At 43.8% G+C, this 15,208-nt stretch overlaps 1 protein-coding gene across 10 annotated transcripts in view; it reads right to left on the bottom strand.

Moving 5' to 3' along the window:
• LOC121535283 (LIM and calponin homology domains-containing protein 1) overlaps window positions 1-15,208 on the bottom strand; it is a 146,052-nt gene that overhangs the window by 42,990 nt on the left and 87,854 nt on the right. For all 10 annotated transcript variants that reach the window (XM_041842260.1, XM_041842254.1, XM_041842246.1 and 7 more), the window contains exons 6-7: window positions 12,880-12,990; window positions 9,230-9,431 (exon numbers count right to left, since the gene is read on the bottom strand). In XM_041842260.1, the coding sequence (XP_041698194.1) occupies window positions 9,230-9,431; window positions 12,880-12,990 (313 nt within the window). The remainder of the gene's footprint in view (window positions 1-9,229; window positions 9,432-12,879; window positions 12,991-15,208) is intronic.

Below are 15,208 nucleotides of genomic sequence, written 5' to 3' on the forward strand. Positions count from 1 at the left end.
CGACATAAAACATTTCTCACGGACGTATGTAACTTGCGATCCTTGCCAACATGGTGGATGCATTGGAATATGGACATTTGCTGTTGCTTTAATCCTCTTTCCATCCATTGTCTGGTAATGGAAGGACCAAGCTTGGAACACCTCCTCTGCAACTGGATCCTGGACTTCCTGACAGGCCGACCCCAGGTTGTGAGAGTAGGCAACATTACCTACGCCACGCTGACCCTCAACACGTGGGCCCCACAGGGGGCGTGTGCTTAGTCCCATCCTGTACTCCCTGTTCACCCACGACTGTGTGGCCACGCACGACTCCAACACCATCATCAAGTTTGTTGACGACACGACGGTGGTAGGCCTGATCACCGGCGATGATGAGACAGCCTACAGGGAAGAGCTCAGTGACCTGGCAGTGTGGTGCCAGAACAACAACCTCTCCCTCAACGTCAGTAAGACCAAGGAGCTGATCGTGGACTACAGGAAACAGGGGGAGAGCACGCCCCCATCCACATCAACTGGGCTACAGTGGAGCGGGTCGAGAGCTTCAAGTTCCAAGGTTTCCAAATCACTAAGGACTTAAAATGGTCCACATACACGCAAACAGTCGTGAAGAGGCGACAGCGCCTCTTCCCCCTCCGTAGGCTGAAAAGTTTTGGAATGGGCCCTCAAATCCTCAAAAAGTTATACAGCTACACCATTGAGAGCATCTTGACTGGCTGCATCACTGCTTGGTATGGCAACTGCACTACTCTCGATCAAATGGCGCTGCAGAGGGTGTTGCGGACTGCCCAGTACATCACTGGGGCTGAGTTCCCTGCCATCCAAGACCTCTATATCAGGCGGTGGGAAAGGAAGGCCCGTAATTGCACAAAAGACACCCAAGCCATAGTCTGTTCTCTCTGCTTCCGCACGGCAAGCGGTACCGGAGCATCAAGTCTGACACCAACAGGCTCCTGAACAGCTTCTATCCCCAAGCCATAAGACTGCTAAATAGCTAACAAAATGGCTATATGGACTATCTGCATTGACCCTTCTATAAAAACAAATCTCTATGCACACTCACACACTAACTCTATGCACATTTTACACAATCACTTAATGCAAATTTTACAAACACGCACGCACACACACACACACACACACACACACACACACACAAATAGAGTAGCAGCAGCGTGTGTATCATACTGTATATCCTGATGCCTAGTAACCTTACCCCTATACATATCTAACCCTACCACTCCAGTATCCCTGCACACTGTAAATATGGTATTGGCACTAACCCTGGAACTGACCCTGTATACAGTGCATTCGGAAAGTATTCAGACCCCTTGACTTTTTCCACATTTTGTTACGTTTGTTACGTTGTTAAGTCTACTTCCTAAGTTTGAGTTATTCACTGCGTTAGCACACTCTGCCAACCCTGATGTTCTAGCAGTGTCTGAATCCTGGCTCAGGAAGGCCACCAAAAATTCTGAAATTTCCATCCCCAACTATAACATTTTCCGTCTAGATAGAACTGCCAAAGGGGGTGGAGTTGCAATCTACTGTAGAGATAGCCTGCAGAGCTCTATCATACTATCCAGGTCTGTGCCCAAACAGTTTGAGCTTCTACTTCTAAAAATCCACCTTTCCAGAAATAAGTCTCTCACTGTTGCCGCTTGCTACAGACCCCCCTCAGCCCCCAGCTGTGCCCTGGACACCATATGTGAATTGATCGCCCCCCATTTATCCTCTGAGTTTGTACTGCTTGGTGACCTAAATTGGGATATGCTTAATACCCCAGCCATCCTACAATCTAAGCTAGATGCCCTCAACCTCACGCAAATTATCAACGAACCTACCAGGTACAACCCTAAATCCTTAAACATGGGTACCCTCATAGATATCATCCTGACTAACATACCCTCTAAATACACCTCAGCTGTCTTCAACCAGGATCTCAGCGATCACTGCCTTATTGCCTGCGTCCGTAACGGGTCCGCGGTCAAACGACCACCCCTCATCACTGTCAAACGCTCCCTAAAACACTTTAGCGAGGAGGCATTCCTAATTGACCTGGCCCAGGTATCCTGGATGGATATAGATCTCATTCCGTCAGTAGAGGATGCCTGGTTGTTCCTTAAAAGTAATTTCCTCTCAATCTTAAATAAACATGCCCCATTCAAAAATACAGAACTAAGAACCGATATAGCCCCTGGTTCTCCTCAGACTTGACTGCCCTTGACCAGCACAAAAACATCCTGTGGCGTACAGCATTAGCATCAAATAGCCCCCGCGATATGCAACTTTTCAGGGAAGTTAGGAACCAATATACACAAGCAGTCAGGAAAGCAAAGGCTAACTTTTTCAAACAGAAATTTGCATCCTGTAGCACTAACTCCAAAAAGTTTTGGGACACTGTAAAGTCCATGGAGAATAAGAGCACTTCCTCCCAGCTGCCCACTGCACTGAGGCAAGGAAACACTATCACCACCGATAAATCTACAATAATCGAGAATTTCAACAAGCATTTTGCTACAGCTGGCCATGCTTTCCATCTGGCTACCACTAACCCGGCCACCAACTCTGCACCCTCTGCTGCAACTTGCCCATGCCCCCCCGCTTCTCCTTCACACAAATTCAGACAGCTGATGTTTTGAAAGCGCTGCAAAATCTGGACCCCTACAAATCAGCTGGGCTAGACAATCTGGACCCTTTCTTTCTAAAACTAGCCGCGAAATTGTCGCAACCCCTATTACTAGTCTGTTCAACCTCTCTTTCATAACGTCTGAGATCCCCAGAGATTGGAAAGCTGCCGCGGTCATCCCCCTCTTCAAAGGGGGTGACACTCTAGATCCAAACTGCTACAGACCTATATCCATCCTGCCCTGCCTTTCGAAAGTATTCGAAAGCCAAGTTAACAAACAGATCATCGACCATTTCGAATACCACCGTACCTTCTCCGCTATGCAATCCGGTTTCCGAGCTGGTCACGGGTGCACTTCAGCCACGCTCAAGGTCCTAAACGATATTATAACCACGATTGATAATAGACAGTACTGTGCAGCCGTCTTCATCGACCTGGCCAAGGCTTTCGACTCTGTCAACCACCACATTCTTATTGGAAGACTAAATAGCCTTGGTTTCTCAAATGACTGCCTCGCCTGGTTCACCAACTACTTCTCAGATAGAGTTCAGTGTGTCAAATCGGAGGGCCTGTTGTCTGGACCTATGGCAGTCTCTATGGGGGGTGCCACAGGGTTCAATTCTTGGGCCGACACTTTTCTCCGTGTATATCAATGATGTCGCTCTTGCTGCTGGTGACTCTCAGATCCACCTCTACGCAGACGACACCATTTTGTATACATCTGGCCCTTCATTGGACACTGTGTTAACAAACCTCCAAACGAGCTTCAATGCCATACAACAATCCTTCAGTAGCCTTCAACTGCTCTTAAACACTAGTAAAACTAAATGCATGCTTTTCAATCGAACGCTGCTAGCACCCGCCCACCCGACTAGAATCACCACTCTTGACGGGTCTGACCTAGAGTATGTGGACAACTACAAATATCTAGGTGTCTGGTTAGACTGTAAACTCAACTTCCAGACTCACATAAAGAATCTCCAATCCAAAGTTAAATCTAGAATCGGCTTCCTATTTCGCAACAAAGCCTCCTTCACTCATGCTGCCAAACATGCCCTCGTAAAACTGACTATCCTACCGATCCTTGACTTCGGCGATGTCATTTACAAAATAGCCTCCAACACTCTACTCAGCAAATTGGATGTAGTCTATCACAGTGCCATCCGTTTTGTCTCCAAAGCCCCATACACTACCCACCACTGTGACCTGTACGCTCTTGTTGGCTGGTCCTCACTACATGTTCGTCGTCAAACCCACTGGCTCCAGGCCATCTATAAATCACTGCTAGGCAAATCCCCGCCTTATCTTAGCTCATTGGTCACCATAGCAGCACCCACCCGTAGTCTGCGCTCCAGCAGGTATATCTCACTGGTCATTCCCAAAGCCAACACCTCCTTTGGCCGCCATTCCTTCCAGTTCTCTGCTGCCAATGACTGGAACGAATTGCAAAAATCTCTGAAGCTGGAGACTCTTATCTCCCTCAATAACTTTAAGCATCAGTTGTCAGAGCACCTTACCGATCACTGCACCTGTACACAGCCCATCTGAAATTAGCCCACCCAACTACCTCATCCCTATATTGTTATTTATTTTGCTCTTTTGCACCCCCAGTATCTCTATTTGCACATCATCTCTTGCACATCTAGCATTCCAGTGTTAATACTATTGTAATTATTCTGCACTATAGCCTATTTATTGCCTTACCTCCATAACTTGCTACATTTGCACACACTGTATATATATTTTCTGTTGTATTTCTGACTATGTTTTTTTACCCCATATGTAACTCTGTGTTGTTTTTATTGCACTACTTTGCTTTATCTTGGCCAGGTCGCAGTTGTAAATGAGAACCTGTTCTCAACTGGCTTACCTGGTTAAATAAAGGTGAAATAAAAACGTTACAGCCTTATTCTAAAATGGATTAAATAAATAATATTCCTCATCAATCTACACACAATACCCCATAATGACAAAGCAAAAACAGGTTTTCAGCCATTTTTGCAAATGAAAAAAGAATCAATGGAAACAGGATGCACCTGAGCTCAATTTCGAGTCTCATAGCAAAGGGTCTGAATACTTATGTGAATAAGGTATTTCTGTTTTTAATAAATTTGCAAACATTTCTAAAACCTGTTTTCGCTTTGTTATTTAGGTGGTATTGTGTGTAGATTGATGAGGGGAAAAAAAACTATTTTATGTATAGCTACTGAACCTGGAACGGACCCTGTATATAGCTACTGACCCTGGATCTGACCCTATATATAGCTACTGACCCTGGAACTTACCCTGTACATAGCTACTGACCCTGGAAATGACCAGTGCCTTGCAAAAGTATTCATCCCCCTTGGCGTTTTTCCTATTTTGTTGCATTACAACCTGTAATTAAAATTAATTTTTATTTGGATATCATGTAATGGACATACACAAAATAGTCCAAATTGGTGAAGTAAAATGAAAAATTCTAACAAATAAATTAGATCTGGTGCAACCAATTACCTTCAGAAGTCACATAATTAGTTAAATAAAGTCCACCTGTGTACAATCTGTCACATGATCTGTCACATGATCTCATTATATATACACCTGTTCTGAAAGGCCCCAGAGTCTGCAACACCACTAAGCAAGGGGCACCACCAAGCAAGCGGCACCATGAAGACCAAGGAGCTCTCCAAACAGATCAGGGACTAAGTTGTGGAGAAGTACAGGTTGGGTTATAAAAAAAATATCAGAAACTTTGAACATCCCACGGAGCACCATTAAATCCATTATTAAAAAATGGAAAGAATATGCAACCACAACAAACCTGCCAAGAGAGGGCCGCCCACCAAAACTCACAGACCAGGCAAGGAGGGCATTAATCAGAGAGGCAACAAAGAGACCAAATATATCCCTGAAAGAGCAGCAATGCTCCACAGCGGAGATTGGAGTATCTGTCCATAGTTATGCACGCTCAGGTTTTCTGTTTTTTTTGTCTTATTTCTTGTTTGTTTCACAATAAAAAATATTTTGCTTCTTCAAAGTGGTAGGCATTTTAATTCCAGGTTGAAGGCAACAAAATAGGAAAAATGCCAAGGGGGGTGAATACTTTCTCAATCCACTGTATAGCTACTGACCCTGGAACTGACCCTATATATAGCTACTGACCCTGGAACTGACCCTGTATATAGCTACTGACCCTGGGACTGACCCTGTATATAGCTACTGACCCTGGAACTGACCCTATTTATAGCTACTGACCCTGGAACTGACCCTGTATATAGCTACTGACCCTGGAACTGACCCTATATATAGCTACTGACCCTGGAACTTTTTACTTTTCCGTGTTCTTCTTATTTCGATTTCTTTAATGTTTTTGTTCCACTTGACTTTTTATTTGATTTGTTATAGTACTACTGACTGATATTGATTACTGCATTGTTGGGAAAGAGCAAGCAAGAAAGGTATTTCACTGTACTAGTGCATGTGGCAATAAAAACTTGAAACATAACAGAGCTGCAAAGGTCAAAGGTGGACAGGCAGCTCCAAAAATATGTGTGTGTGTTTGTGTGCACATGCACACATGTATATTAAAAGATGAAAGCAGGCTAAAGTCTCTCTGGACAGGCTTGTGCGGTTATGGTTAGGCCTCACTCTTGCTCAGTCTCCCTTGAACAATCAGGTTTTTAAAATGCCCTGGTAGGACAATCAATCATAGGGCTTTAAAATACAGGGCATAATAGTTTTCTTGGCTTCTCTTTCCATGCCTGGAAAATACATAAAACATACATATCATATATTTTTCTTCTGTTGTGTTTGATGGAGCGAGTTCCTCTGTTGGGATGACATTGATAGATATACTGTTGCAGCTGCTATACAGAAGCTGGTCCTCAGTAGCAAGCTGTTTGCTGCTATGGTGCCAGTATAGCAATTTAACCAGGGGCGGGGGGTGATACAAAAAACGGCACAGGTGTGTTTTAGGACCATGCGGGTCCTTGGAGCTGGCGGTCAGGCTGTTTGACTCTGTAACCAATAGTTTTCTAAAGCCAGTGAGGCATGTTGAATTTGTTTTCTTCCTATGAGTTTGGCTCTAGCGTTTGAACGGTTTGGGCTATTAGCTACTATAATCCCATTCCTGAAAGGTAAGCCTCTCAGGAACATATATGTGCCTTATTCTGCCCTCTACAATGCCCACAAGCTACGCAGGACTTGTTAGAACGGACTGTGACAAAAACCCACATAATGACTCAGGGAAATTAATTGATATTCTGTTCTAAGAAAGATTAAATTCATAACGATCCTGATGATCTTCCTTCTGCTTTCCTGAACCTTTCAATACCTCTCTGATGCATTTCAATCACTCTAGCATTCTCATTCGGGCTGAAATTTGGCCTTACCTGATTTGACATATTTTTATTGTTACAGTATTTCTAAGGCTAGATTAAAAAGTTTGCAAATAGTCCGGTTAGCCATTTGATTAGCTGTTCAGGAGTCTTATGGCTTGGGGGTAGAAGCTGTTAATAAGCCTTTTGGACCTAGACTTGGCGCTCCGGTACCACTTGCCGTGCGGTAGCAGAGAGAACAGTCTATGACTAGGGTGGCTGGAGTCTTTAACCCTTTTTAGGGCCTTCCTCTGACACCGCCTGGTATAGAGGTCCTGGATGGCAGGAAGCTTGGCCCCACTGATGTACTGGGCCGTACACACTACCCTCTGTAGTGCCTTGCGGTCGGAGGCCGAGCAGTTGCCATACCAGGCAGTGATGCAACCAGTCAGGATGCTCTCGATGGTGCAGCTGTAGAACTTTTTGAGGATCTGAGGACCCATGCCAAATCTTTTCAGTCTCCTGAGGGGGAATAGGCTTTGTCGTCCCCTCTTCATGACTGTCTTGGCGTGTGGACCATGATAGTTTGTTGGTGATGTGGACACTCTGCTTATCTTAATCGGCGTCAGGTCAAAATTGAAGTAAGCATACACAGATTAAAACACCTGGTTTTATGAGCAATCTTTCAAATTATTAGGACATGTAAACAGCTTAATCAGCGTTCCAGTGGTGCATTTGATATGGGCATGTGCCAGCACCGGTAGGGCAAGCCTCCCTCTTATGCGAGTGAAGTGAGTTCGGAAAAACTTAAAATATGCATCTTATGAAAAGTTTTCACATACAAACTTTATATATCCGAACTCAGAATCAAATAGTCTTCTAAAAAATAACACGGTCACTGTGGTAGAACGTTTATTTTGATTGCCTTTTGTGCATTTATCCAAAGTCCCATCAGGTAGCCTGATTTCAGATGTGTCAGGTAAACAGGATTATTAGGGAAATCGTTCTATATGCAAAGCATGTAAACACTTTAAACAAACTATTAAATTAATCTGACTATCCACAACAATCGTATTATTGTGTGCATGTAACCGTGCTCATTGTTGTTTATCAAATTACCTTTGTTTGGTCTTTTATCAATCTTTTATTTAAATTTTTTATGATCTCTTCCCTAGCTTGATGACTGTGGCCATTTTTGCTACAAGGCCATGGGTCATGTTAAATTGAGTAGAAATGCAGGAAATGATCTTTAGATGACCCTCCACTAGGTTTGGTCCCCCCCACCTCTAAAACCAAAGTTGCGACCCTGAATTTAACCACTAGCTCCAGTTAGCCCAAGGGTGTTGTAGGACTGTATAAGAGAGGAGAGGGACTATATCAATCATTAATGGTGTGTGTGTGTGTTTGCATGTGCATGCATAAAAATATAGGCACAAGATTGAGTGTGCCCCTATATGACAGGCAGAAACCCTCTTATTCCACTGTGACTGATAGGTATCAGTCCCAGGTATCATCATCTTGTGCAACACCACTCAGATTGGAACAGATGAAGAGATGCCATGTAAAAAACAACTCAGCTGGAATATGTTGCAACCCATCAGTCAAGACTGTCATCTCCTCTCTCCACCACCTGATTTCAATGTTCTCACTCTCTCTCTCTCTCTCTCTCTCTCTCTCAACACATGTCTCTTCAAGAGGGCCTTCAAAGAGGTGTAACCCATGGCAACAGCCCTAAACAGTCAGCCGAGAAAGCAACAACACAAAACCGCCTTTGTACAGATTTCAATAGCAGAGCTGGGCTGAGCTAGAAGACACCCTGCCAGATGATTTCATTGATATGAGACGGGAGAGGTTGAAAAGAGCCGATTGGGACAGCTAGTTTCACGTCAGCTGATGGTGACTATTCCAACACCTTCCCCAATGATACTGTATGGGCAAAATGCCTGCCATGCATCATTGAAGTGCACAGAGTAAAACATTGGTGGAGGATGAAGGTAAGTCACTACGTGCTATGATGATACATGAACAAAAGAGTTACAGCTATGCAAGCGGAAAGCCACTATAACACAACAGGGTCGTATTCATTAGTGCACACCTTAACACACCGTAGCAAAACCTTTAACAACAGAAATGTTTTTACAATGAAAATGAGAGTTCAAGTTCAGGTAGCCCCTCCCCGTCTCTGTCCATTTTGTTCTGTTTCGTTTCTTGTGAATATGACCCAGGTAGCACTAGAAAGTATGAGACAGTAAAAGAATGTGACTTGTGTGTGTGGTGTGACCCGTCCGGGGGTCTAGCGTCCTACCATCACTGCCGATGCTGTGGGTGACCAGTACGTCCGGCGAGGGCGTCTGTCTGGAGCGTGACCCGAATGAGTCCAGGCTGTCGAAGGAGTCCTCTCGGCCGTGGCGAGGTGGGGAAAGCGAGTCGCTGCGCTCCGAGTCCCAGCTGTCGATGTAGCCGCTGTCCCGTATGCTGCGTTGGGGGCTCTCTGTGTCCTCCGCCTCCTAACACACACACACAAATGCACACACACACACACACACACAAAACATGCACCACATCAATGTATTTTTTTGTGTTGAGATTATCCCAATACCCCATCCAATCTGGATCCCTCACTCACCATGATTCCGCCAACCTGGACAATTACATTCACTTCCTCTCCCTCTCTCCGATTTTAATAGATTTTCTACCTCTGTCTCACTCTGTCCGCCTCTAAGCTGCAGCAGTGTATCCTGGTCTGTGGCCTCTTTGGTTTCCAGGGCTGAGAAAATGCTTTTCCTTCCCACCTGCCTGAGGAACCTCCTGTTTCTTTCCCCCCTCCCACTCCCCCTCCTGGCAGCCACCTACACCCCTCTTTACCCCCCTCTCTATCCCCTTAATTTACCCCTCTCGCCTGCTCCCTCTCTTCCCCTCTCTCTTTCTGTCGCTTTCCCTCCTTCACTCCCTCTCAATTCAATTCAATTCAATTCAAAGGGCTTTGTTGGCATGGGAAACATTTGTTTACATTGCCCAAGCAAGTGAAATAGATAATAAACAAAGGTGAAATAAACAATAAAAAATGAACAGTAAAAGCTCACAAAAGTTTCAAAGGAATAGAGACATTTAAAATGTCATATTATGGCTATGTATAGTGTTATAACGATGTACAAATAGTTAAAGTACAAAAGGGGAAATAAACATAAATATGGGTTGTATTTACAATGGTGTTTGTTCTTCACTGGTTGCCCTTTTCTTGTGGCAACAGGTCACAAATCTTGCTGCTGTGATGGCACACTGTGGTGTTTCACCCAATAGATACGGGAGTTTATCAAAATTGGATTTGTTTTCAAATTCTTTGTGGGTCTGTGTAATCTGAGGAAAATATGTGCCTCTAATATGGTCAACATTTGGCAGGAGGTTAGGAAGTGCAGCTCAGTTTCCACCTCATTTTGTGGGCAGTGTGCACATAGCCTGTCTAATAATAATAATATGCCATTTAGCAGACGCTTTCATCCAAAACGACTTACAGTCATGTGTGCATACATTTTCATGTATGGGTGGTCCCTGGGATCGAACCCACTACCCTGGCGTTACAAGCGCCATGCTCTACCAATTGAGCTACAGAGGACCACAAGTCTTCTCTTGAGAGCCAGGTCTGCCAACTGCGGCCTCTCTCAATAGCAAGGCTATGTTCACTGAGTCTGTACATAGTCAAAGTTTTCCTTAATTTTGGGTCAGTCACAGTGGTCAGGTATTCTGCCACTGTGTACTCTCTGTTTAGGGTCAAATAGCATTCCACTTTGCTCCGTTTTTTGGTTAATTCTTTCAAATGTGTCAAGAAATTATATTTTAGTTTTCTCATGATTTGGTAGGGTCTAATTGTGTTGCTGTTGCTGTCCTGGGGCTCTATGGGGTCTGTTTGTGTTTGTGAACAGAGCCCCAGGACCAGCTTGCTTAGGGGACTCTTCTCTAGGTTAATATCTCTGTAGGTGATGGCTTTGTTATGGAAGGTTTGGGAATCGCTTCCTTTTAGATGGTTGTAGAATTTAACGTCTCTTTTCTGGATTTTTATAATTAACGGGTATTGGCCTAATTCTGCTCTGCATGCATTATTTGGTGTTTTATGTTGTACACGGACAATGTTTTTGCAGAATTCTACATGCAGAGTCTCTCTCTCTCCCTCCCTCCCACTATCCCTTTCAGTTGTTTTCCCTTCCCCCCTCCCTCTCTCCCTCCCTCTTCACCCCCCACTTCCACTTCAACCCCTTTCCCCTCCTTCCCATCCCCCTTTCTGTGCCAGATCCCGAGTGAAGGAGGATGCTGGGGTCCTATTTGTCTGACCTTGTGGGGGGAGGGGTTGTGGGTATTTTGGGTACAATGGCTAGCTTTGAGTGGCACGTCCTGTGAACCCCAAACTGAAACCTGAGTGAGCTCAGACAACAGCAGTGGTCCTGGAGCTAATGGTGTGCAGGCTTTTGTTCCAGCCCAGCACTAATACACCTAGAGCCCTACTTTAGGAATGTGTCTGGTGGCCATTGAACTGACTAGCCTTCAGAGAGCCTAACTAACCTGTAAAGGACCCATTGGCCATTTTCAGGTAATCAACTATCATACTTTATTTTCAGACAGGATATTAAACTGATGGATTGACTGAATATTATTTGTTAAGTTAAATGACTATTTGTCTACATCAACATTACGTTTACATCATTTGAGCCTCTCACCACCACAACAGCTAACACATATCACTACATCTCCTGTATTGCGTATAACATGATTTCATAAACCTATTGAATTTCTCTCTCACTTTAAGTCACTATCGTTATCTTTTGTTAAGTGGAGACGTGGCCCCATTGTGGTGGAGTAAAATGACATCTGGGAAAGCATTCTAGGCCTATTGGTCATTTTTCATTTTAAGAGAATAGCAGTGGGGAGGTCAAATTGCGGGGATGGAAAAAATGGTAGAGGAGTGACATCACGCTCTGAATGGGGGGAATGGTAGCTACAGCTATGTCCCTGTCTGTCCCTGGAGGTCTGTCAAAAGCCACAGTCCAGGTTCCAACAGGCCTGACTGACACTGGTTCTGGACAGTGGTGGAAAAAGTACCCAATTGTCATACTTGAGTAAAAGTAATAGAAAATGACTCAAGTAAAATTGAAAGTCACCCAGTAAAATACTACTTGAGTAAAAGTCAAAAAGTATTTGGTTTTAAATATACTTAAGTATCAAAAGTAAAACTAAAAGTAAAAATAATTTAAAATTCCTTATATTAAGCAAACCAGACGGCACCATTTTCTTGTTTTCTGTATGTAGGGATAGGCAGCAGCAGGGAGAGAGAGGGAAGGAGGGAGAGAGTGATAGAGAGAGAGAGAGAGAGAGAGAGAGAGAGAGAGAGAGAGAGAGAGAGAGAGAGAGAGAGAGAGAGAGAGAGAGAGAGAGAGAGAGAGAGAGAGAGAGAGAGAGAGAGAGAGAGGGAAGGGGGAGGGAGAGAGAGAGAGTGAGAGAGGGAGAGAGAGAGAGAGAGAGAGAGAGAGAGGGAGGAAGGAGGGAGAGAGAGAAAGAGTGAGAGAGGGAAGGAGAGTGAGCGAGAGAGAGAGAGAGAGAGAGAGAGAGAGAGAGAGAGAGAGAGAGAGAGAGAGAGAGCGCATTCTCTTATAGGGATGACTCCATGATGAGGGGAAGGGAAGAGAGGAGATAAAGGAAGGAGTTGTGAAACAATTAATGCACCCCGAGGGGAGCTTGCATAATATCATCATTATGTCTGCCAAAGAAAACATAAGCTTTGGTTGGACAGTGCCTTCTAGTCGAATATTCCTAATAGTACAATCACTTAGCAACTGCAGAAAGTACCTAAAATACACAGCCCTTCGAGGAATTGTCATTGCTAGCACTAGAACACAAGCAACTGAGCCTCCACAAACCCCAGGGTTTATGATATAGTCTTAGCCTTACGTCCATCCCTGTACGTACCTTTCGCATCTGTGACAGCAGGCCTTCGAACTCCTTCAGGTCCAGTGTGGGCCCGTTGTAGGAGGTGCAGCTGTTGGCAGCCCGGCCCAGCCAGTATATGGTAATCAGAACCTGGGGAGGAATCATTACAACAGGAGGAGGATTTAGAGCCAGTATTAACAAGACAATGCATTAACGTCACACTCTGTAATTTCAATTTAGTGGCAGTTCATTGCCAATTGACCCTACCACACAGTTGACCAACTTTTGGCAGCACTTTTGGGCTAACCAATTCCCAGTGGTCTCATACTCCATAGCTTGTGCGCAAGTTGTGTGTAATAAGTGATGCAAGTGTCTGCTAGCGCATTATACATTTGCTAATGCGCTAATTAGAAGAGTTACTAGATCTATGCTTTATGGGCACAATGTCCCACTTGTCCCTCCAAAAACTGTTACTAAAACCAATTGTTTACTTCCTGAGTAAACCTGGCAAAGTGCCATCGCAAAATCAACCTATGTTGATATGAGCAAAGTTAGCATACTGTAGGCCACGAAATAAATTCCTGACAGCTCTAAGGTATACTTCACAACGCTAATGCTATCCGACAGTAACACAAGCATTCTCAGCCAACTGAGAACAATCAGAGAATTCCACATTACGCACTGTATGTCTATGTAATAGATGCCAGCTATGACTCAAAGGCACACTGTACCCATTAGTTAGTAAAAATATACCATATCTCTATCCCATTTTCTCCCTTGAGTGTTTGTTTGATGTCAAGTCATGGCATACAAACCATATCACCCTCCTTTCCACTTGTCTTTAATTTGTGAGGAGTACAAACAACAGTTTTATCAAAATCGCCACCAACAGGGTTTACTTCCTGGTCTTTTTGGTCCACTCTTTTCACTATCATTGGAATAGGCTAGCCAGGGGTTTCTGTACAAGCAAGACAAGACCTAGCCATTGTCCTGGCCCCAATTCAGGTCAATATGAACACAATGTGAACACACAGCTATATTTCTCTCTCTCTTTACCATTGCCACATGGGTAAGGTTGATTTACTATGCTAGCATGCTAGCATAGCCCTAACCCATTCATAGAGGCTAACTACCTTTAGCGCCTATTGACGATAGCCATATTTCCATGTTACAGTGCTTATTTACGGAAAACAGAAGGAAGACACGAGGCATACCTGTTATAATTATCTATCTGTGTTGCCGAACACCTGTGTATAAATGGAAGACAATTGTTGTCAATGAAAATACTGTCTGTTGCAACTGTGTTAAAACCCGGTTAAAACAGTGTACAGTAAGTGTTTATTTAGCATTTGTGAAATTATTTTGATGTGATATGAAAGTAAAGGGCTTTATGTTTCTAGAACCGTATCGCAATTTGAGAATTGATTCACGTTTAGATGGAGAATTTGGCTGTTTTGGCTGCCAGAGCCAATTCACTTCTAAACAGAACATGTAAGGTCCTTGGACTATAAGGGGTAACATTAGGCTCCTCTAGTCCATTATTGGGCTAGCGTAGCCCTGACAGACTAATTTACTATGCCAACCTCATCCGCTATCTATCGCATCTCCCTCTATGTAGCTAGGCCACTGTGTGGACTCAGCAGTCTTGCTTGCTACTGTGGCCATATGGAGATCACACAGGCTCTTTTATGTTTCAAGAAAAAGCTGACTGATTGGCTGCTTTGTTTTACAATATCAATGTAATCTAAGGATCTCGAGGGTATTCCTTTGATAAAACAGATTTTGATGTGTTTGGCATACAGTCATTGGAAGCACACTTTTCAGACATGTACACAATCTAGGCATACCTCACACACCACGCACATAATGTGCACATCCAAGTACAGTGCCCGTTATCTAGAATGGAAAAATATTCTATTCACATTCATCACACGCATCCACATTAGTATTTTAGCATCACAAAAATATTGTAGCGAATGCAGGGGGTAGCCTGACTGGGATTCAAACCTAGATACTTGCAACTGTCAGTCCAACACCTGTCTGTCAAACAGCAAGAGGCTGGAACCCAGTGCAGGCCCAGTGCAGTCAAAAACATGATTTTCCTGTGTTTTATATATATATATATATATATATATATATATACAGTACCAGTCAAAAGTTTGGACACACCTACTCATTCCAGGGTTTTTCTTTATTTTTTACTATTTTCTACATTGTAGAATAATAGTGAAGACATCAAAACTATGACATAACACATATGGAATCATGTAGTAACCCAAAAAGTGTTCAACAAATCAAAACATATTCTCTCAACCAGCTTCACCTGGAATCCTTTTCCAACAGTCTTGAAGGAGTTCCCACATATGCT

The sequence above is a fragment of the Coregonus clupeaformis genome, chromosome 2 (genome assembly GCF_020615455.1).
Source record: "Coregonus clupeaformis isolate EN_2021a chromosome 2, ASM2061545v1, whole genome shotgun sequence".
In the NCBI taxonomy this organism is placed as follows: Eukaryota; Metazoa; Chordata; class Actinopteri; order Salmoniformes; family Salmonidae; genus Coregonus; species Coregonus clupeaformis.